Source organism: Pelecanus crispus, chromosome 5 (assembly GCF_030463565.1).
Source record: "Pelecanus crispus isolate bPelCri1 chromosome 5, bPelCri1.pri, whole genome shotgun sequence".
In the NCBI taxonomy this organism is placed as follows: domain Eukaryota; kingdom Metazoa; phylum Chordata; class Aves; order Pelecaniformes; family Pelecanidae; genus Pelecanus; species Pelecanus crispus.
Genome location: NC_134647.1, coordinates 79609598 through 79633247, shown reverse-complemented (window position 1 = coordinate 79633247; position 23650 = coordinate 79609598). Strand labels below are relative to the sequence as shown.

The 23650-nt window shown below is 39.0% G+C and overlaps 1 protein-coding gene across 4 annotated transcripts in view; it reads left to right on the top strand.

Moving 5' to 3' along the window:
* Positions 1-23650, top strand: part of EVI5 (ecotropic viral integration site 5) — an 84326-nt gene that overhangs the window by 10679 nt on the left and 49997 nt on the right. For 2 of the 4 annotated variants that reach the window (XM_075710300.1, XM_075710301.1), the window contains 10 exons: positions 1781-2010; positions 6157-6346; positions 9400-9624; positions 10669-10743; positions 11238-11363; positions 12187-12330; positions 13385-13474; positions 13590-13687; positions 15125-15185; positions 17087-17140. In XM_075710300.1, the coding sequence (XP_075566415.1) occupies positions 1862-2010; positions 6157-6346; positions 9400-9624; positions 10669-10743; positions 11238-11363; positions 12187-12330; positions 13385-13474; positions 13590-13687; positions 15125-15185; positions 17087-17140 (1212 nt within the window). In that variant the 5' untranslated portion in view covers positions 1781-1861. Of the gene's footprint in view, positions 1-1780; positions 2011-6156; positions 6347-9399; positions 9625-10668; positions 10744-11237; positions 11364-12186; positions 12331-13384; positions 13475-13589; positions 13688-15124; positions 15186-17086; positions 17141-19563; positions 19597-20148; positions 20296-23650 lie in introns of those variants that run through there. The other 2 variants (XM_075710299.1, XM_075710298.1) reach the window with 2 other exon arrangements.

The following is a 23650-nucleotide window of genomic DNA, read 5'->3' as shown; positions in this document are numbered from 1 at the left end:
CTCTAGCAATTTTTATTCCTTTCTTGTATAAAAAGTGGTGTCAAATGCTATGTGACTTCCCCCCCGCCTTCACGGATTATCTTTACAAGGTCACATGTTTCCAGAATGAATGTTAAGCATAGGGAAATTGGAAATCTTTGCAGTCCTCCAGGAGAGCTCTTAAGTGTTGTGTTGCTGGTGGGGAGGTTGAGTGCCGCTGTCTGGTGTTTGGCCTGTAGCGTTCCTCTGGCTTTCTGTAGGCATTCAGTGTGTCTTCATTTTCATCTGATGTGAAAATAAGTACTGCTGGATTCAATTCACAAAAAACGTTCGTTGTAGCATTGTATCTAAATAAAAGCTTCTGCTTTAGCAACCAGTCACTTGGTCTATGAACTGCACTTCAGATAAATGCACGGTGTGCTGAGACGGAGTTACTTTTTTCCAGTTGAAATTCTGCTTTAATTAGATTCTATTAGAGGATCTTGGGAAGGGATTTTTCCGCCCCCCCCTGTAGCTCAGTGTCTTTAGTATCTTAGCAATGACCGTATAGGCTGTGCTGCAGAATTGTTTGTGACGGTCATTGAGCAATCCAGTGTTTTGAGGAAGTTGGCAAAGGTCAAAATAAATAGTTGCCAGCAGCACCACTTCAAAGGAAGTTCCTCTACAACCTTGGTATTGAAAAATTTTAACCTTTTGCTAGGCAGCTAGCCCTTCCTTTAAGGTGCTTCTAGATTTTTCTCCGAGTTGGGCCAGGCGAGGAATTGAATGGTTGTGAGTCACTGTAGGTCAAAGTGTCTAACATTTCTTGGTTGCTGAAGGAAGCTCTAGTGAGGGGTTCATTAGAAAATAACTCCAGGGGCTGCTGTTGGTTCTTGTCTAGTGACCAGTGAATCCGGTAGGCTGCGTTCCCCCGTCCCGCTGGTCGAGAAGTAGCACAGGTTACGATCAGCCCCAGCTAACCTCCTCGGTCCTGGACCGCGGTTTCCCTGACTGCGTGCTCACAGCTCCCTTCTGCTCTCGTAGCGCCTCTCGCTTTTCCTCCCGGTCCCCTCTCAAACCCCAGGATTGCCCAGGCGCTGGCAGCGGGATCGGGGGTCAAGGACACTTGGTGTAGGGGTGACCTGAAGAGACAGGGAGGAAGGAGAAGAGCTGGCAGCACGAGGCCTTCAATGTAAGACGTTCAGGAGCTGTCATAGATTCACTGGCATCCATTCCCTGTGACGGTTTTCTGCACGCTGGCAGATGCTAGAGGATCTTTTGCTTTGGCATAGATTAGAAATGTGGTGCCCCTGCTCCTCTGCCCTGCTGCTGCAGGGATTAATGCAGGTGAGCGTGGGCGGTCTGGAGCGTTCACATCGGTGTACTTGCACTGCTCCGGTGTCCATCAGTAAAGTAGTTGACTGTTCCTATGCCTATTTTGGTCCAGTTTCTGTGCCATTATTAGTTTATCAAGGTGTTTTAAAGTAAGTTTTTATTTCTATTTGTTTTTATAATGGGAAGTCTGAGCTGATCCTGAATCCTGTGGTATTTCTGTACTGCAGGAACGAGCTCTGGGAGTGTAGGGAATTCCTCCGAGTCCGCCTTTGTGGATTATCAGCATGCTTGCATGTTACTTATTCTATAATATTGTATTGCTGTTGATGCTTGTGTTGCTTCTGACAGCCTTGAGTGTTCTGGAGAAAGAAATAATGTCACTTCATGTATATTGTATCTTCCCCCCCCCCTTCAGTGACAGCAGATTTACTGAAAAAAGTATTAAAAGACGACAAACTCTTGCATCCTCTTCTTTTTGTCATCACAGGTGGCGACAGGCAAGGTTGCAGGAAAGCTGAGCTCTACTCTCTCATGGGTGAAGAACACTGTATCGCACACCGTCAGTCAAATGGCCAGTCAGGTGGCAAGTCCATCTGCCTCATTACACACTACATCCTCCTCTACCACTCTGTCTACACCCGCCTTATCACCAGCCTCACCAACACAGCTGAGTCCAGACGACTTAGAATTACTCGCTAAACTTGAGGAACAGAACAGGTGAATGGAAAACTTTTTGGTCTTTGAAGTACAGTAATGAAACTAAAATTGGTTTATTGCAATTTCAGCATAGAGGCTGTTAAAGGGGGGGTTAGGTAAAACTTCATGGCACACTGTTTCCATTTCAAGGCCCCACAGTTTAAGAACTTGTGTTCTTGTGCTGTGTTTTTAAAAGTTCTTTTTTTTTGTTGAACTCTAAAAGGTGTTTTTTCTCTCCTGGTTCTAGAGGGGTGTTTATAGCTGCCTCTAATCCTAAGTATTTACACTGGAGCCATGTGACTTTCAGTACCCAATTTCATAGAGTCATAGAATTGCTTAGGTTGGAAAAGACCTTTAAGATCATTGAGTCCAACTGTATTTAAGATAGAGTATCTCAGGGGTGAAACTTTCATATAACCTTCTTGCCTTCTTAGATCAAAACTGTAATTTCTGTTAGCTTTTTGAAATGTTAAAGACTTCTGAATTCCATTTTCTCTATTTATTTTTTTCCACTTTTACCCAGTTGTTGCTTTCCACTGTATAACCTGCCATGTTTAGAGAGGGAGCAGTGTTCAGCCATCTTTATTTGCAAGAAACAGTAGATGCATCCTGCTGTTATGCTAATGGTGGCAGATGCAAAATGTCGTAATTTCATGAAAAGTAAATTCCTAATCAGTCCTTTCTCTTCATCCTGGCTTTTTTTTTTTTATATTAAGCAACCATTTTCTTGGCAGCCTTGCCATGAGTGTATATTTATCTGTACCGTCTACAGTTCAAGATGAAACTTTCAGTTGGATCAGTTGCTCTTGACTTGCACAGCGATTGCAAATTGGCAGTCTCACTAGGAAATAAAATTGGACCCTGCGATTTCTTAATGCAGAATTTCCAGAACCCATACTTACTTGCACTCTTGAGGCAGGACTTCTAAGTTGTGTGGCCTCTTGCAAAATTTGGTTATATTTGACAAGTACGTTTCAAGTGGTTCATGAGAGGTTGACTGTAAAGGGAGAACTTGAGCTCCAAATAGGTTTTAGACTTAACAAACAGCTGCAGGGCTTTGACACCTGCCAAAGATTGCTATCCCTTGTGCTCTAGTGAAGCGCAGAGTCTGATAGTTCAGCTCAAACTAGCTTCTGTTCCGGGCTCTGCTAGCACTTTGCACCGAGGCAGCTGAGGTACTTGGGTATTTTTATTCTGTTGATTTAGTTACGGGGGCAGTAACTTTCAGCAGAGAAGAGTAACTGGGAGGAGGACAGGCTAATGCCACTGTGTCACCTGGCATGGCTTCTCTCATGTTGGTGTTCTGCAGCCTAAGAGCAATACAACTTCCAGGGAATTCCCTGGATCTGTCTAGTTCTTGACCAAGAATGGAAGGCAGCTTCTAGAACCGCCTTGTCCTCTTTTCCTTGTGGTTTATGGGATTGCCTCTTCTTCAAATATGAACTATATGAAATTTTCATTTGCTACACCAAAAATTAATCAAAAGAAGGAAAAAAAAGAGAGTGCTTTTAAGAAAGCTAGTTTGCATTTAATCTGAGGCATTCAGCTCTGTTCATGACTAAGTGACTAACTTTTATTTGAAAAGCAGTAATATCTGTTCTTTGGACAGCTTATCTGTGTTGAGAGTGTAATGCCTTTACATCTAGAGTCATCTCATGAAGTCCCGCAGTTAGGCTACTTTGCCTCTTGAAGAATGTGAGCTTGGGCTTGTTAGCCTTTCTTTTTCAAGTCAGCTTTCTTCATTTACTAAATAAGCTAGCAAATCTTGTCTGGTTTCATTTAATTTTAGCCAGACCTGTTCGATCTCACAGTAGTCTTCTGTGTGAATTCTGATTAGAGGCTGTCCTATCAAGTGTACCTTTTCTCATGAGATACTGCACTTTAATTTGATGCTGTTATTATGGTGGCGGCACCGTAGTTTCAGAACAGTTTGAATCTGCATTTTAGCACAGTGGTGCTTTGTTGACAAGGAATTGTACTCTGAACACAAGGAACTATTGTTTCTGCTTGCTGTAAGAATTGCTGGGGATGGATATTTTTAAAGGTTTCCTTTTTGTGGTTGGCTTTTATGTCAATAAGGAGAATATGAATTTGTTAAACAGCTAGAAACAGAAAGAGCTCAAATTGTGTCAAGCTATGGCTTGTAGCATTCTGTAATCCAGTTATACTGGAAGTCCCCTCAGAATAATGAGGTAGCTCGGTCCAGAGTCCTGGTGGAGCTGTTTGGCATTAGTAAATCATTTATAAAGTTTTAGGTGAAAGAAAACAGTCACTAAATGCCACGGAACTCGCTCTTTACTGTAAAAAGAACTTCCCATTTTCAAATCTAAGGACAATGAGTTTTTCCAGGTAAGGTCAAATTATAGAAACGTAGTGTAACTTCGACAGAAAGCTGTGAAAACTGAAAGGGACTACTTAGAACCTTGTTTTTGTAATCGTAATGTTTATTCTGTGCTTGTTTTTCCCTCTGTGATTACTTTGAATTTGATCTTTAGGCACTGCCTCAGATTGAGAGGAGGAGTTCCAAACTGTAAATTTTTTGTTATGGATCAGTATAGGCCAGGTTTCCAAGCATTAAAAATGGATTTTTAAAACTTTTTTTTCCTCAAAACAAGATTTTCTGCATTCTTTTAATATGGACTAAAGTAAAATCAGTCTTGAAAAAGCTTTTTTTGTTGTTTTTTCCCCCCAAAGGCACTACTATTTAACCCTTTTCCAAACAAAATACTACTGCAGAGACTGTACTACTTGTCTTCATGAATTAAATTACTTGTTTCCCTAACTTCCATAAACACCAAGTAGGTGAAAGCTAGGAACAGGGAAAGCTGGTATAAATATCTCTATTGTAGCAGAGAGCTTAAAAATGGTAGGTATGCTGAGATTTGTGTACAATCTCAGGTGCAGTGTAACTCGGGTTATAATTTATTAAATATCTAAAACCTAACCTGACCGTGCTGAAATGCTGGGGTGGGGGTATTGGCTTTTACGCAGGTGCGTTGAGAAATTATTCTACCAGATCACTTGGATTTACAGACGTTGGAATTCTCGGAAGTTAAAGCACAAACAAAACTCTTGATACAGCAAAACACTTTTTCAAGCTAGTCTGAATTCTCGCTCTTAGCTAATACGTGGTCTAAAAAATTTTCCCCTGCTTGTGGAGCTCAATATTAGTTGAGGAGAAACAAAGGACGTCTTTTTGACCCGAATCACCAGCTCCTTGCAGAATTGATGGCCGTGGCAGGGAAGTCTCTTCAGCAATTTGCCCAGCGCTTGGCACATCTTTATGTATACCTTGCTCCCTGATAAGCCCAGAAGTTCTCGCAGCCGAACTCCAGGCTTTAATTACACATTCATTAGCTGTACTAACCTCTGTTGTTGCCTCTTCCGCATTCTTTAGGTCATGCATTTATAAAACACCGTCTTGGTTTGTGGGCAGTTGTCAGCAAATGTCAGGTGTTTTAAAATTGCTCCAGATTTTAATTATTCTGTCTGTCTACACTGTCAGTTTAAAAAAAAGTGTAATTGGGTAGACTTTTAGGAGGCTAATTTTCTGTCTTTAAAATTACTGTCTCTCTTGCAGTACTTTGACATTTGACGCTGTCATTGAGGATATTTAACTTCCTTGTGTTTTCTTTGTCAGTCTGATGCACAACAGCTATGGGTTTTTTTGTCGCTAGTAAAATCAAAGCCCTCTTGTTGGTACTTACGCCTCAAAACAAAACTTGTGCATCTTTCCTGTAGGGCTATTAATCTCCAGTTGATGAATGTGTAAAAGAGCATTGGACTTGCAGTGCTTCTGTGCTTTAATTTGATATCGTTATGTATTAAGATCTAGGTCGTGAGACCACAAAATGCTTGTATTAAAATCTCACTTCTCTTAGTGTTGTTGATGCACGATGTGACATTTTTATCCGTTTCTTAAAAGGCTGCAATGTGAGCTGTTCTTCTGTCTGCAGAGTTACTTGAGATCTCAAGAAGAAACAGTAGCATCGACCGGTTCTTCTTTTCAAATTTAGTGCAAATGGATATTGGAAAAACTGTTCCACTGAACCTTTGGGTACATTCTTTGTAAAGAGGTTGGAAGAATTGACTTCTAAACAAACAATTAATAGTGTGCTCCTGTGATTAGAAGCACTTGAATTTGGTTTTTGTGTGCTTTCTTTGCAGGCTCTTGGAAACAGACAGCAAATCCTTGCGATCAGTAAATGGGTCAAGAAGAAATAGTGGATCTTCTCTTGTATCTAGTTCATCAGCTTCTAGCAATCTCAGCCATCTTGAAGAAGACTCGTGGATCCTGTGGGGGAGGATTGTAAATGAATGGGAAGATGTACGGAAAAAGAAAGAAAAGCAAGTTAAGGTAGTAGTTAGACACTGTTACACTATTTTTTTTAGGATGTATTTGTAATGTGATGTAAGTGATACTGTTTTATCTTCCTGTTGGTCTTCTTTTTTTACATAAATATGTAATAGAAGCTTCCGGTTGAATCTACTTCCATCCCTAAGCTTTGGTGCTTCCTGTGTAACTGTAACCAGACTTAGGTAACAGTTTTGCCCAGCAAATGTCTCTGAAAACTGGATGCATTTCCTATGTCTTGAATACTAAAGCTTTCAGTCTACCTCTAATGAGAGATTCCCATGAATACAGGGAAGATTTGCTTCATGTTTCCAAAATGGAATTGCTGAAAACCCACTTAATGGCATCTGATAGCGAGTTGTGGTGATTATTTTCCCACTGAGGAGCTGTCTTTTTAAAGCATTCTTATTAGAAGAGCTGGTAATTCTACTGTATGAGGCTTTAGTGAGTGTTTAGTCTTTTGTGCATGCCGAGTGTGTTGACCCCAGGGATGACCTTAAGCAGAAGAACACATAGCTTCTAAATTCTGAGTGGATTGGACGAACTTTGACTGGTGTGTGTCCAGTCTGGGTTCCTTGTGGCCATGTACAGAAGTGGAATTCAATTACACTTTAAATTCAAACTAAAAAGCATCTAGGGCACTTGAACATATCCGTGTTTCGGCGGCAGCAAGTACAGCAGCGTGGGATTTTTTGTTCGTAGGCAAGTCTGCTCTGCTTTGGCTCTTTATTTGCTCTAGTCTGTGGTTTTATGTGCAGAATACAAATTTCAAGGTCTTTTGAGCAGTTTGAAATGTGCGTGTATGAATAGGTTGTGGGAAGGCAGAACAATGGGCTGAAGTAAAGTGTCTTTTATGTGAAGCAGTTGTGAAGAGAGAACATGACTTGAGAGAGGAAACAAGGGAAGAAAATGAATTCAAGACTTCCTGCTTGCATAGGGAAAACAGTTTCTGGAAAGGTGTTCCCAAAAGGCCATGAAAAGGCGGCCACGTGAACCTGGCAAGAGAAAGGAGAAGTGGGATGGTAATAAGTAGATCTGGATCTGGTTGGATAGAATTCACTTGAACATATTAAAGTGTTGCAAGTATTGCTTGTTCTTACAGCTGGCCAGGCATAATCTGGGGAGTATTTGACTAACTTTCAGTAAATATTTAATTATATTGCTAGTGAGTTTTCCTTTCTTGTTTAAATAATTCTCAATTTTTTTTGTGTGTGTTTTTGTTTGTTGGAAGTCAGCCTAAACTGTCATTCTGCATTTACGATGGAATGCCAGAACATCCATAGCTGTTTCCTGATTGTGCCAGGAGGTACGCCGTTAGCAGCCTAGGTAGCTTGTTGTCTTGGCTGCAAAAGCTGGTCTTAAGCTATTAGATATCTGGTAAGCTTTTTAAGTTTTAGACATAGGTGCATATACCTTCCTGCATAGGTGCTGTGTTCTACCCTTGTGTCTCTTGATCCGCTTCAGAACTCGCTTCCCGTTTGTGGAGGGATTCTGAAGGATGGCTTAAGTCCTGCTTTTCAGCGCGCATAACGCTGTGTAGAGTAGCATCATCTTAGTGCTGCTTGGTAGGTGCGTTTTCCTGCTGTTCCTCTAGGAATGCTGGAGGGATTAACCCTGTTATTCTGTCAAGCAAGTGCATGGTAACTTAAAGCAAGAAACCGCTTGCTACTGCTTCGTTATGAGTAGCCCGCGAGGCTTTAGGTGACTGATCTACAATCTGATAGCACGTTGTTGACAAATGAAGGCTGATGTGTTAGGGTTGTTGTCGTGGAGTTGGAAATCTTTTAGGAAATAACACAGGGTGTCGTAGTTGTGTTGTAGACGGGACAGACAGTCGGAGTGGCGTTACTAGGGTGGTTCTGAAGAAGGCTGGAGATCTTAGGAGTGTTAGAAAATTGAGGTCAGCAATGCAAACCTTCTGCAGTAGAATTCAACGTTAACAAAAACAAAACTTGAAAGCAAGAGTCCCTTTAAAAGTTATCACTGTTGCATTAATCTATCTTAATGCTTGGAGAAGTAGGAGAAATATCTGGAATAGACAGGAAAAAAGAGGAAGCTTTGAGGACTAGGAGACTACTCTGGCTTCAGAATAACTACTAGTGAAAGAAGCTATCCTTTAGGAGATGGAAGACGGAATACTTGCTAACAGTTCTTAAGGTACAAAAGATTATCAAAGGAACCCTCTTGTCTTGAAGAGACAATCTTCTAGGTCAGAGTGATTTTAGTTGCAGAAAGTATCACTAAGTCAGTCTGTAAACTTCCTGAATCGTGCTTTTTTTTCTCTGTTTTCAGATCAAGCAATAGGGCTGCTTTCTGCTTGTGCGTTCTGAAAAGACGAGCATCAGGTTTTTAGATCTGTTGATCTGGGAAGGTTTGAATTGTATAATACCTAGCTGATTTTTTTTCAGGGAAGATAAAGTAAATTTAGTTAATTCAGTAGATGTAAACTTAATGTTTTCTTGGTCCAATGTCTGAAACTACATTTAAATACTTTCTTAAAAGAGAACTTGGAAGTACTGGCACACCAGAGAAATTAGACACAACTTGCCACGTTTGTCAAATTGCTTCTGACAGTAGTACCGTGCAATTCTTTCTTTGTTGTTCCACTTTTTATCATTTACCTGTCTTGGAAATAATTTTTAATTGGCAATTTCTCATCTCTCTATCACTACAAATATAATTAAGGGTATTCTCTTCAGTCATCCTTTGTGAAATACAAAAATAACTGTATTAAATTTTGGCTAATGGGAGTTCTTGTTTAAAATTACTTGAATACTCAGTTTTTCAAGTAGCTTACTATGAATAGGGGACTACCTTCATTAGCTATTCTGCCACTAAAAATGATTGAGAGTCTCCTTACTTTCGTTAGCTAACAATCTGTCACAGTAAAATTGAGGTTTACACATTCTAACCTGTATGATTGGTTTGTGACGTGATGTAAACATTTTCTGAAGTTGTGAAGAACTTCAGCAAATTAAGTGTTTTGTTCTTCAGGCTTAACGCTTATATTTTCAGGAAATACAAATGAATTTGTGTGTCTCTCTTTTGTGCTTTAGGAGCTTGTTCGAAAAGGGATACCTCATCATTTCAGAGCAATTGTTTGGCAACTTTTATGCAGTGCTCAAAGCATGCCGATTAAGGATCAGTATTCAGAGCTTTTGAAAATGACATCTCCTTGTGAGAAATTAATAAGAAGGGACATTGCTAGAACATACCCTGAACACGATTTTTTTAAAGAAAAAGACAGCCTTGGACAGGAGGTCTTGTTCAACGTAATGAAGGTAAGTCAGTGTTTCAGCCCTTGAAAATACATTAGCAAGAACGTGCACAAAAGTTTGGAAAATAATTTGCACTTAAGTGAACTTGCATCAGTTTCATCTGTTTAAGTTTTTTAAACTTACTCTACTTGACACTGGAATGGTTAAACAAATTACATTCCAGTTTCAAAGATAACTTTCAAATATGGTATTCCTGTACTTAATGGTCTTAGTAAGTTTTTTAAATCACTTACAAAGTTTGCATTGAAACAGTCACATGCTAACTGCTGATAGTATAATGGAATAAAGTGTGCCGTGAAGTAAAGTAAACAACGTTGACCAAGACAGGAACGTTGTAAATCTGAACTAGCATTCAGTTTTCAAGTGTTTCTGAACCCGCAAGTGGTGGCAGCGAATGACAGGCGCAAGCTAACGGGCAGTTGTTACAGTGCCCAAGCACAAAATGAGAATGGCGCCATAAAATTAGGTTTGCATTATTTTGCCTTCATTGTACTACAGCTTAAATGTTGAAAGACACTTTCCCATGAACGTAGTTTCAACAGAGAAGTTGGCAGGTTTCCAAGTCATAGTAACTTCCATAACTCTAAAATGAAGATGCAACATGCACGGGGATCACCGCGTTTCCTCCACCTGTATATAAAACCGCAGCGTGTAATTTTTCTGAAAAGAATTATTGTTTCTCTGTCAGGACTGTCTCCCATAAAAGTAGTAGCCGCCTGCAGTTTGTATGCCAGCTGTCTCTGTTACCTTCTGGCAGATTCCTGTAGCTGAACACTGCGTGGTTTTTTGGGTGGGTTTTTTTTTTTTTTTTTTTTAGGTATGCCTTAGTTTTAGCTTTGTAGGTTATCAGAGAGCAGAGTTCGTAGCCCTTTGTCACAGCAGGTAGCAACTAGAATATCTGACTAAAACTTCTGAATAGAATGTCTGTCCTTGCTGGATTTGGGAGAGGAAGAGTAAGTTATTAGCACAATAGCAGCATGAACGATGATTACTTTTTATTAATAATGAGGTTTTAATTGTTGAGAGTCTGAAAACTTTATTTCCTAGGCTTATTCTTTGGTGGATCGTGAGGTTGGATACTGTCAAGGAAGCGCTTTTATAGTTGGATTGCTGCTTATGCAGGTAAACATGGTATTAAAAATACATGAACCTTTAAAATCCATGCTAAAATCTGTAATATATCATGATGGCTTTATCTCGGAGTGGGGGAATACCTTTATTTCTCGGAGCTAAGGTAGGATTGCAGGCTGAATGTTTCAACTATTAATGAACTTCTCATTTCAATTCTGTTATACCGAATCCCCTCAGAGTTCGAATGGAACTTCACAGTTAATTTGATAGTCTTAAAGCTGCCTTTGTATTGCTGCCTTTTGTTTTATGACAAAGTAGGGTATGTTGTAAGAAATTTGCAGACCTCCATTTCAGTTTAGGAATCACTTCATAAAATTCAATATGTACAAAAGTTCATGACAGTAATTGGTTATAAATCCCTTAAAAAACAACCAACAACCCAAAACCAAAAAAACCCCAACCCTAAACCCTTCCAGGCACTTACTCTGATATATCCTTACCTTTGTCCAGAGTTTTTACTGTGCTTTTCTTATTTTTAATTATAGATGCCAGAAGAAGAGGCATTTTGTGTGTTTGTTAAATTAATGCAAGATTACAGACTACGAGAACTCTTTAAACCAAGCATGGCTGAACTGGGCCTTTGTATGTACCAGTTTGAATGCATGATACAGGTACATACAAAATCTATCGAACTTTCTCTTCAGTAACTATTAATAAGGAACTCGGGAATTGCAGTTCGAGAGCAGGCATGTCTGTTGGCTGACAGGCTGTTCTCTTGACAGCAGCTAGTTTCAGAACTTCAGAAGTAAATGCATGTGGCTGTGGTCTACTTTTTTAACCTTCGGCAGGCAGTGACGGGCTTTAACCACTGAAGCATGAGGATTCGTATTGCTACCGTTTAAACATATGTACGTCTAATTCTGTTTGGATTGAAGATTCTGAAAGTCAATTTTAGTCAAAAAGCTATTTTAAAAAATGGAAACTGGGAGATACCCTTGTACGTAGAGTTAAAATTTTGTTCAGATTTGGGACACAGAAAACTGCTTCTTTCTGGTCAGGCTGATGGAGACAAACGGGTTTGTGTTTCGTGATCCAGTTCCTAACATGATGAGTGGGGTGGGATGTTAGGCAGCGAATATGACACAGGTCTCTGGCCAGACCCTAGATCTTTCCAGCTCTGTTTTGTAGCCCACTCTAGATGTGACTTAGGGATTTACAAGCTTGTGACTTCCTGTTAGGATCAGGAAGTGGTTTTGTAATCTGTGCTGTGCAGGGTAGAAGTGTTGTAGGGCTTTCTATGCTGGGACTTCTGTTGCATGGTTCTTAATAATGATGAGTATCTTTTCTAGTTCTGTCTTACGAAGCTGCTGTATGCACTAAACGTCAATTATTTTCTTCTTTTATTCAAAATTTGTCAAAAACACAGACACACTAAAACTACCAGCAGAAGCTTAACGGGTTTTGTTTTTTTTTTTTCTTCCTCTGCTTTTCTAGGAGCATCTTCCAGAGCTTTATGTGCACTTTCAGTCTCAGAGTTTCCACACGTCTATGTATGCGTCGTCGTGGTTTTTAACTATATTCCTTACAACTTTTCCACTACCAATTGCAACAAGAATATTTGATATCTTTATGTCTGAGGTAACTACTCAATACTCATGTTCCATTTCAAGAGCAGCTGTTAAAAGCAGTTATTTAGGTAGTGGTATAAATCCCATTATGATGGGCAGATCTCAAATACTCTTGCTTTTTAGCCCTTATGCATATCAGATTATTTTGTAGGGGAAGATGTCTGTGTATGTAGTTTGTCAAGGAAGAGCAACTAAATCTTTAAATGTAGGTACTGTATGCAACTTTGTACTCTAAGCCTGTTGAAGAGTTACCAAATCCGTCGGTTCTGGATGCAATGCAATAGCGTTGCATACAACAGGGACACCAGTTTCTCAGTATTATAGTAAGTTTGGGGTGGAAAGGAAGGCTGCTTTCAGGCCAAAGTTAAAACCCCATGGGGATATGCAGGCCAAGAAGAGGGAGTGTTGGAATCTTCTACTGTCCAGGTGATCAACAGTAGTCAAAGAAATTTATGGAATTACTCAGTGTCACGAAGACGCCTAAGTCATGTTTAGGATTAGAGCTTTGCGTGGTTGTAACCGGTAGCAAACCAAAGCTTGTGGTCCGTTTATGCTCTTTCTATGCAGTCATCTTCTAGAAAATAGTAAGTCAAAGGTGAATCCTTCTGGCTTACACTCAAGAATGTCCAAGACAGTACATACGAGTGAGACGTTCCCTTGTACCTGTTTCAATAGTTCAACTGCATTGTACCATGTCTGAAATTAAAATGGCTCTTTTGAGAAGTACCTGGGGGGTTTGTACTAGATGTATTTAAAACTTTTGATAAAGCTGACCTAGAGAACACCCGTCACTCAAGAGTTTTCACCTCAGCACTAGCCTCCTGGGGGCGGGGCGGGGTGTCTAGCATCGGGGTGGGGTCTGGCATCAGGACAAATAGCCGGAGTACTTGTCCTTGGGACAAAATAAGACACCCAGAACCAATTTGTTGAGAGATTTTTCAGTAGCCCTTTTGCTTATTTGAGAAACCAGGCGAGATTTCCAACCTTAGTAAATAGTAGAATCGTTCTGTACCGTTGACAATGCCATGAATAATTGTTGGATATTTCTTAACTTCTGTTTTCAGGGTTTAGAGATAGTGTTTCGAGTAGGTTTAGCAGTACTTCAGATGAACCAGGCAGAATTACTGCAACTTGACATGGAAGGAATGTTACAGGTAAATTAAGGTTATAATAATTGTAAGAGATGTCTGAAATGTGTAATGTGTGTGTGTGTGTGTATTTCCTTGCAGCTATTAATTATATGTAATCTTGTGCTCTGATTGCTTTTAGCACTTTCAAAAGGTCATTCCACATCAGTTTGACAGTGGTCCAGACAAATTAATCCAAGCATCTTACCAAGTCAAATACAATGCAAAAAAGATGAAAAAGTAGGTATAACATTTTGAGAAAATAGATTATACTGTTGCTAAGAGCTACTGTTTGTTTATCTTTAAAACTACTTATTCAGTATTTCATTCTGAATTTTCCATCTTTATTTTTTTTGGTGTTTTGTACTATAAACAGTTAGAACTGAAGTTCTGTCTGCAAGAAAATTCTTCTAAAGCAGTACTTGCCTTTTTGAATAAAATAAAAGTATATCTCATTTATAGAAATAACTTAACCTTTTGAAGACGGCTGCAAGTTATGGGGAATCACAGCACTTCTGTAAACATGATCTGAATAGAAAAAGCGGGGGGTGGTGTGTGTGGTTTTTTGGGAGGGGGGGATTGTTTAGTTTTTTGAGGGTGAAGTAGGGAAAAGAGGTTAAACTTCATGATCTGGCCTAAATTCTTAAGATTTTAGTTCTCAGGAACTGGAAAAGTATTCACAGCGCTAAAGAGTGCATGTATGGTCAAGATTAGTGCTTTTTAAATATAAATTGATGAAACTTTTAACACTGATAATTGTAAAATAACTTTCATTTGGGGTTTGAAATCCTGAGCACCATGCTACTATTTTTTTTTTTTTTTTTTTTTTTTAAGGTTAGTTGCATGTCTTCTCTTTTCTGCCTTTGGTAAATCATGTTTCGATAAGCCAAGCTGCCCATATTGTGCTTTTCCAGGGTTAGCTTTTGCGATTCTCCAGTTGGTTGTAATATATTGTACATTCACTGTTCTTGCACTGCAGATCGTGCTAGGGTCTTTCAAGTCGGATTTGCCAATCCTTCTGCCAGCAGCCTCTGATCAGTGCTGTAGAGTGAGCAGTCTTCTCTAAAGCAGAAGTAGTAACAAAGCTTTCAGGGAAAAATTCTCTGAAAGCCCGTAGAAGTGTATGTAGTTTAAAATCGTACCATTCTGAGGCTAAACTTCCTCGGTTGCCTTCTGTAGAGGCATTGTTTATCTCGGCTTGTTTTTCCTTGCTGCCACTTTTTTCAGTTGGGACAATGTTGTGGTTTGCTGGAGAGGGGCCAAAATTGTTTTATATGTTTAAGATATTTGTCTCGAATCTCTTTGCAGCTTTCTGTTTTCCAGGCTTCCCAAGCTCTTTTTTTCTTTTGGCTGAATCTATTGAATTGATTATTGTATAATTACATTGAGTGGTTATTACAGAGCAGCTCCGTATCATTGCCACTGTAAATGTATACATGCAAGCACCTGCACTTCAGAGTGCTGGTTCAGAGTCTGTTCATATCTACAGAAGTCTTTGTGTTTCAATTTAGTTTTAATGGCAGTCTAAATATTTCCAGGAGTGCATTCTAAGTGGCCACTTAAACAGAGGAAATATCAATAATCTGTATCTGTTCTACTGTTGTTTGTTAGGTATTACACCAACCAGTAAGTTATCTGCAATTTTTCTAATCATAATTTACTATTTCTAATTTTTAGGTTAGAAAAGGAATACACTACAATAAAGACAAAAGAAATGGAAGAACAAGTTGAAATTAAAGTAAGAGAGTCTCAATGAATTTATTTATGGATCCAGTTTAATGTGGGGTTACATATTTGATCTGTATACATAGCAGGACATGTAATTTAGGTCCTCAAATTCTTTTCTTTCAGCATTTGCATTTGGGATGTCTGGTCATAAAAGACACTTACAGTGAAATTATTTAGACTGCTGGTGGACATTTAAAGAAAAAAATCTTTGCTGGAGACCTGCTGTACTTAGTTTTCATTATTTTCTGCTGCCTAAAGCTTGATTACAGGTGGCCTCATTTATCAGAGGTTCCGAATATGCTGATTTAGATGTAGGTATCCTACACAGGAGGTTTGTAAAACACACGTTAAGATAGAGTTTATCAGAATGCACTTGAGTGGCTTATCATCAATTTTGAGATCTTGATTTTTCTTATGCATTGGGCCCAAGATTGAGTGTCTTCTGTCTGCAGTCACTTTTTCTTTTGGAGCTTCTGCAATTGATACATAATGTGGAAAAAACCCACCCTGCGAGTGCAGTTCGTTTCCCTCTTACTAACTGACCTACTTCCTGTATTTACTTAATCACTGCACCTTTTTGATTTTTGTGACATAAATAGGCTTTTGCTGCTTTTTTTTCCCTTTTCACACTTTTTTCACAGCAGTGGTGTTTGATCTGAATTTCCTTCCTTGCATCATGTTTTTGGCCAGTCCCATGAGAAAAGGCAGTGGGAGAAATGACGGACAAGTGTAGTATGCAAAGCTTAGTAGAGGGAGCGAGTTACAGCCTTCCTCTCCCTGTCCACTGCCAGTCACTTTGCCTTTCAGTGTTGGTTTCTAAGGCATCGGTTCTTCAGAAAAATTCAGTGACATGCACCTGGGGGAGCACAGGGGTGTTCCAAGCAGGCTGTTATTGCTGTAACAGGCAGCGAGGCAGGTAGCAGCATTAGGACCTGCTGTAATGGTGCCTCGAATCAGAAAGTTTGCAGGAGTCAAATGACAGCTCTCTGCAGAATAGGACAGAATAAAATAATTTGAAAGACAACTGTAACTTTAGATTCTAGTATTTTAACTTATTTCAAATCCTTTCCTGCTCCCCCCCGCCGCAAAAAGACCCCAAAAAAAACAAACAAAAAACCCCCAACCCAGCCAAACCCAACAACCCAAAGCAATCTGTTTCTGGGCCCTGCTTTGGGATCTTCATAAACCATTTCTGACTTACTCTCTTCTGCTGAGCAGCTCTGCTGGTTTAGGGAGGTGGAAAAACAAGCGCATTGAGTCTGCCTCTTAGCCTGGCAGAATAAAGCATTGCTGGACTGATATCGGTGGCTCTGTTCCTAGGGATGCACATCTCTTCTAGTGGAATGCGGACTGCTAGAATTTCTGGGAAATGCACTGGTAAACTATGCAATTCAGTACAATTATTTCTCACTTCTGGGTCATCTGAGGTAAATAATTCTCAGTATAACTTTATAATTTATATTTTTTATATATATATAAAAAACTTAAACACAACTTATTGGGAGGAAAAGGAAGGAAACCTTGTGGCTATCCCATTAGCCTGTCCTAGCGTGCTTTCGTGTCCCTTACCCATGAATACTGTGTCTGGCTCTGTGAAGAGGCGGCTGTCGAGTCTAACGTGTGGCTAAGCCCTGTGGTTCACCTGCAGACGTACTGCTTTCATCTAATGTGATGCAGATGCTTTTGTACAGAGCGAGACTTCTCCTCATCTTTGCCATATCAAGCTGTTTGAACGCGTCTTTTGACTTAGTACATCATATAAAAGGATGTTAAAAAGGTCATTAATTATTTTTGTATTTATATTGATTTTCATAGATGTGGTGAGATAAAAACATTGTTAGCTTGCTTCGCTTTTATCAGATTTCCAATTCATAACTTGAGAAATAAAATTCTGAACCGTTTACCTTCCAGAGGTTACGAACTGAAAATAGACTCCTAAAACAGCGCATTGAAACATTAGAAAAAGTAAGTATGTTGGTGATTAGATTTGATCTGTGTTGATTTATACTTAAATTGATGGCAATTTTATTATATGAAATGGGAATCTCAGAATTCTAGCTTATTGTTTTTCCTGCTAATCTGTGGTGTTTACTAACAGTGCTTAGCCAAATAGCATGGCAATAACAAAGCAGTTAGGGTCAGTGCTTGTAAATGCTTAAGATTGTTATGTTTGGCTCTTGGTGAATATGAAATCAAACATTTTGACATAGCCAACTTTTGTTGTACTGTTTTCTTTCTGAATTAGAAGCATCTGTTCAAAGTCCAGAAGACTGCATGAAATAGTGGACTGCTTGGGTGGAAAAGAGGTTATTGTGAGAGAATCCTGAATTTTGAAAATCTGAAGTTGCTGGGTGTTGTTACGTAGGAGCAAAATGACAGACCTACCAATGACCAGAGAGATGGAGATGAAAGCAGATTACTTCATTGCTAGTGAATACAGCAGCAGAGGGGTGTTGTTGCAGCATTCACATTCAGTGCAGGAAGTCTGCTGCCATTAATTTGTCTTACATAGTTTTGAATTTTTGTAGCAATTTTGGGTATGTGGCGGGGAGAATTATCTTTTAAGGCTTATTTCTGACAGATTTAGCCCAGAATAGAGTTTTGTTAGGCTTCTTTGTAACTGGATAGAACTTTTAAAAGTGCGCATGATAACTGTTGTCAGTACGTTGCCAACGTGCAGGCGTTGTTCGCCAATGGCCTCGCCCGTATTCTGGTGTGATGCTTCCTGTGACAGATTGCCTCTGAGCTGGTCTGCTCTAGAATGAGAACGTTCACGTCCATCTTAACCCTGAATAGCAACTATCTTTCAACAAATGAAGTGGAACGCTCTTGCGAGTTGCCAACAGTTGTTCATGTTTCACAGGGAAGAAAATGGTAAAGATTCAATTGAGAGTGACGTAATTGAAAGATGTCACACTTCAGATGCTAAATCCATTACAGTTTCATAGAACACCAGTCATATGTCAAATTCTAATTAATTGATTTCTGAATTCAGTTTGGAAATATGCACATAATGAGGACATATCGTGAAAGCTGTGACCAAAAATACAATTTTATAAACATCTTTGTTTCTAACATTGAAGTGCTGATGAAATTAATTGAAAAGAGCAGACTTTAAGAAGTTTGAAGCTGCAGTGAATCACTTCTATGCTCTTGGCAAATTTATAATAGTAAATATCTGTGTTTTATACTTAACTTGCAGATGTTTGAAATCAGATTCTTTTTTTTTTATGAGGAAGTCCATGATGAACTGCCAGATGCTAGCAACTTGTTTTTGCAAATTCTGTACTTAAAATTTCACAATTCACTTTCAGAGTATCCCATTCTGACTGGAATTGGAACGTTTCAAAATGGGAAAATATGATCTATTCGTAAGAATTTCTGCAGATCACTATCATCACAGCATCTGAAAAACAGATCATAAAGTGTGAACAAACACATTCAGTTCTTCTGTTGGAAACTTATTTTTGTTTTAAAATCTTTTTTCCTCATCCTAACCTATATGATTTAGTTGTGACTTCCTTAGTGTACCTTAATGGCAAACATCTTACCTTAACTTCTAAGTAATAGCTCTTATCAACCAGTTTGAACTTGAATTTTAATAAAAGTTCCAAGGACAAAGATGGTCTGCGAATGGATGTGTTCTCTGTTGTAGAATCTGCAAAAATTGAATGCTTTCAAGGGTGGTAGAGCAGAAGTGAATTAAATGTGCAACTTGTCGAGGGGGAATGTAGTGCTTGTCAGTGTGCATAAACAAAAATTTCTTGCAAAACTTCGGCAAGGAAAGAGAATCCATGAACTGCTCAACTGAGTTCCCACAAGAGTTCAGTAAAACAAAATATTAGCTGTCATAGTTGAAACTTTCTACTTGTGTATGTCAGTTTGCACCATTTAACTTTCCTGCTTCATCTTTTTGGAGGCTTTAGTTCTGCATGAATGCCTCCGTGCTTAGCGGAGTTTCCTTTGTGCTCAAATTATGCCTTCCTTTCATGATGTGGCTGGAGCATAGACCACATCTTGCATCTATCTACTAGATCGTATCAGATAATGTATCAGTAGCTTTTGTTAATTAGGGAAGCGAGCCATTCAGATGCCAGTCTCCTGTAGGTGAATTGTAAGTGCTACAGAAATCTGGCTTTGAGACCTTCGTGTACCAAAGGTGGACTGTGTTAAATCTGTTGCAGAAAAGGCTGCTTCCTGGGACTTTCAGGCTGAGTTGCCTTAATTTACACGAAGAGCTCTTAATTTTGCAAAAAGAGTACGTACAGAAAATGGGTAGAATTTGGGCATTTTCTTTCTCTCAGCTCTTGTCTTTTTTGTCACTATTATCACCCCTTTGTTTTTTGGTTTTTCTTTTCCTTATTCCTATCTGAATTTTTCCTTTGTAGGAAAGTGCTTCCTTGGCAGATAGATTGATACAGGTATAGTCTTTTACTGTATGACTCTCTTCCTACTCTCAAAAAACCCCAAACTGCTTTAATGCATGCATATTTGCATGCTGTACGCTATCCCTGCCTTGCTGATTTGGAATAAATATAGAGCTAATCTCTTGCTAGAAACTTGTTTAATTTTGTTTACTAAAAATATGTAAACCCAATACCTGCACGTTATAATATTTTTTCCTAACCTAATGTAATTTTTTTGGTATAAGTTCCTATGACAAATGGATTCAATGACATTGTATTAACACTGAAATTGAATATTGCAAACTTAAATCTGTGCATGTAAAACTGAGTAATACTGCATGAAAAGAATTTTATTGAATGCAAGTACGCAATTGGGCTTGCTCGACGGATGCTGAAGTTCCTAATAAAGTACTAAAGCAGCTGTTTAGTACTACCTTGTCCTAAAATTTCTACCAATTGTACTTTATGCTGTTTGCAAAATCAGTGTGATGAAATAAGCAGCTAAGCATCACAAAGGCAGTCTTGGATTTGTCCTCAATTGCTTAAAAAAATAAATTATGTCCTAAGGGACAAGTGACAAGGGCCCAGGAGGCTGAGGAAAACTACCTCATAAAACGGGAGCTGGCCACCATCAAACAGCAGAGTGATGAGGCCATTACTAAACTGGAGCAAGCTGAGAATACCATCAGGGAGCTCCAACAGCAGCAGCAATGGGTAAGGAGCCTGGCAGCACATCATCTCATCTTCTTCACTCACTTGTGTTTATTTTTCCTCATCATGACATGGTCTCCGTGCTGTCCTTGTAAATGCTTGTTCATTGTGATTTGCATTCTTAAAATTACACAAGAAGTGATATTTTTGGTCTGTTCTTACTGATAGATGAGATTCATAACCCCGCATAGATATAAGTTATTAGTTTAAAAAAAAAAACAGCATGACAAAACACAACAAGCCAAAAACCCACCACCACCAAAGAAATACTAGCAAAAAAACCACACACAAAACCTTTGGTAGCTCTTAATGCTAAGAATCTAGCCACTGCAAATTGTGTCACTCTGAATACTCAAATTTGAGAGTTGATTCATAATGCTTTTACCTAGCTTCTCATTTAAATTGGAATCTTCCATGTTAACATTTCTTCTGTGTACCTGTTTTTTGGGTTTTTTGTTGGTCCCCCTGCCCAGCGTGCTTAAAGTTGTGGCTTGCAAAAATAGAAGAGTATTGTCCCTGAGTTTGGAACTACAGGACTTTATTAAAAGGTGTGGGTTTATGTGCAGATAGAGCAGGAAAATGACTTTCAGCAGCTGTATGTAGTACTGTGTGTGTATGTACTACATGTTTTAGGTAGTAGAATGCACAAGACTTCAGAGCATTACTGTGAGACCGAAGGTACCTTCTCTAAGCCGCTTACAGAGTGCTCAGTATCTTTGTGTGAGGGAGGGAGGGAAGCCGTTTCAGCAGTCTTCACTTGCTGAATAAACTGCACTAGCAGTGTTGATGTGAATATGCTCATGTTGTTTTAAGTAGGTGGTATCCAAGTGCCTGTCTGAAGCCCTGGGCATTTCAGGTGTGTGAAATACAACTCTTTAATACCACACTGTACTGCAGCTGCTTACCAGATCCCTTGCAGGTGATATAGCTGCTTGTTTTGTGCATCTTCCACCAAAGCTCTGGAAATACTTGTATCTTGTCTTGGAAGGTGGAGATGAGATTTGCTGTTAGACTGAAAAGAAATCATAACTTAAACACAACATTATAGAAGTAGTTTATTATATCAGTTTAATGCATTTCAGTGTAAAAAAAAAAAAGGTACATCTTTTAGAATAGTTGCAAGGAGTTATTAATGAGCTGTTATTCTGTAATGTGTAATGCTGCTTTTTATTTATTTATTTCTTCAGGGGAAAAAAACATGAAGAAATTATGATTGGGAAGATGGGGATGTTCTAGCGATGCTTTCCAAGTTTTTAGATACACTGTAATCTTTCAAGTGAAATAAAATGAGAAGTGTTTACAGACTTGGGTAGCCAGCTGTTTACTGTCTGATTACAATAGTACACATGCTTTTGGAATGTGTTTTTGGAGGCATCCATGTTACTTACCTGTACTCAATTAAAAGTTATTGAGAGACTAAAATGCTGTATTGATCTGTTAGTTAATTGATGGGTAACGCAACTTTTAAAGCTAATGTTTTTAATTATGCTGGGGACCTTAATAAGGAGCAATGATGGGGGAGCCTGGCAGGTTGGTGAGGCATGGGAACTGGTTCTGAGCAAAACTAGAGACAGCTGTGGATTGCAAAATTGGCTAGATTGGAGCTGTGAGGGCAGAAGATTGGACAGGTACTGCAGGAGTGGAGTGTAAGTAAAATGCAAGAACGGGCAGTTAATTTAAGAGGCACACTTCCTACCCTGCATGCTTGCAGCCTTGTTTTCCTCCACTGTGAAATGTGAACACGACTGTAGGAAATAGTCTGGCTCTACGTGGAACTGAGGCTGTAAATCCATGTGGTTATAGAGGGATTTGTGCCTGGTAGCTGACTAATTTTGAGGTGTAAGGAATAGTACTGTGCTTTTGAGGACCGTCTGAATTAACTTAGACAATGTGGTGAAAGTGTTAAAATGGTTTCCATTAGTAGTTCCCTAGGTTCTGCCGCATTAGTAAGATTTGTAATGGAACAGGCTTCTAACTCTGTTTCCAAGCATGGAAATAGGAGCAACAAATGTAGAGAGCTGTGTGCACTTAGGGTACCACCTAGTGGAAATCCATCAGTTTCTTCTGAATTGTGGCATTTTGCTTTGAGTACACCAATAAATCTTTTTGCAGCTCCCTGTTGCCAGTAGCTTTGCTCTTGGCAATACTCCTCTTCAGTATCATCTTACAGATACTTGCTTTAATTTTTTTTCTCCAGTTATTTCAGTTTTGTTTTATGATTAGCAAAAATGATTGCACAGTGAACTTGCAAATGGCTGCATAGTTTATCTGTACTTTTTTAAACGTACAGCATCTATCCTACGTATTTTATAATCTACATCTTTTCCAATCTTGAGTTGTCTGTTTCAGCATGATAAAAACCGTGAAGTTTGGGTATGAATTTCTGAATAGGAATATACGAAAAGAACTGCCTAAGGATATTTGTGGCTGCCTCTTCTGAACAACACTATGGGATTTTAAAAAAAAGAAAATGAAACACAACCCACTTTAGCTTGTAAATCGTGAGGCAGGAGAAATAAGAGTAGGGGGTTTGGTTTTGTTGGTAGCAAAAATATTATCTAAACCGTAGCATTTCTAAGAAGGCTAACATATCCTTTGTAAAAAGGTTATGCGTTTGTATTTAAATATTATCTAGGGTTTATTCTATCTGTTCGATGAGATGTGATAGCACAAGTGAATGGCTTAAAGGTATCGAAAGGGCCTGCAGGACGTGTGTGTGTATGAAGAAATTCTGCACTGCAGCACTCCTTTGTAAGGCTGAATACAGAGATGGGTAGAAGAGTATTCTTTTGACTGAAGTCCAGCACCAGAAGCCCAAATTACATGCAACTTTAATTTTTCCTGTGCTGAAGTATTTATAGGGAGTTTTTAGTTAAACCAGAATGACTTTATAATAAAGTGTTGAGTCTACTTAGAGAGGTTCTTCTTACTGTTGTTTCTTAGTGAAAGGAAGGGAAGTTCTGCTACAGTACTTCTCCCAGACGACCTGAAAATAGTACTAATGATCATACAATAAATCACATACTAAGTGTCATCAAATGTATTCTACGTACTTCTGAATATATTTAAGGTCATTTGGAAGGGGAAAAGGAAGTGGAAAGTAGTAGGGTTTGTGATGGAGACTTCACGCTTAATTTTACTTTGGATGCGAACTTTTACATCTTAGAAGACAGCAACTCTGTCAGTGTAAGGTTTTTAACAACAGTGTATAACCTGGACAATTTTTTGTATTGATAACTCGGAAAAAATAATTGTAAAGCTAACAATATTCTGAAGTGCTTTTGGAGTTCAGTGCTTCAGCTACTTAAACATCTGCGTGAATGGTTTTGAAGTGAATGGCACTAAGCTGCTTTGGCAT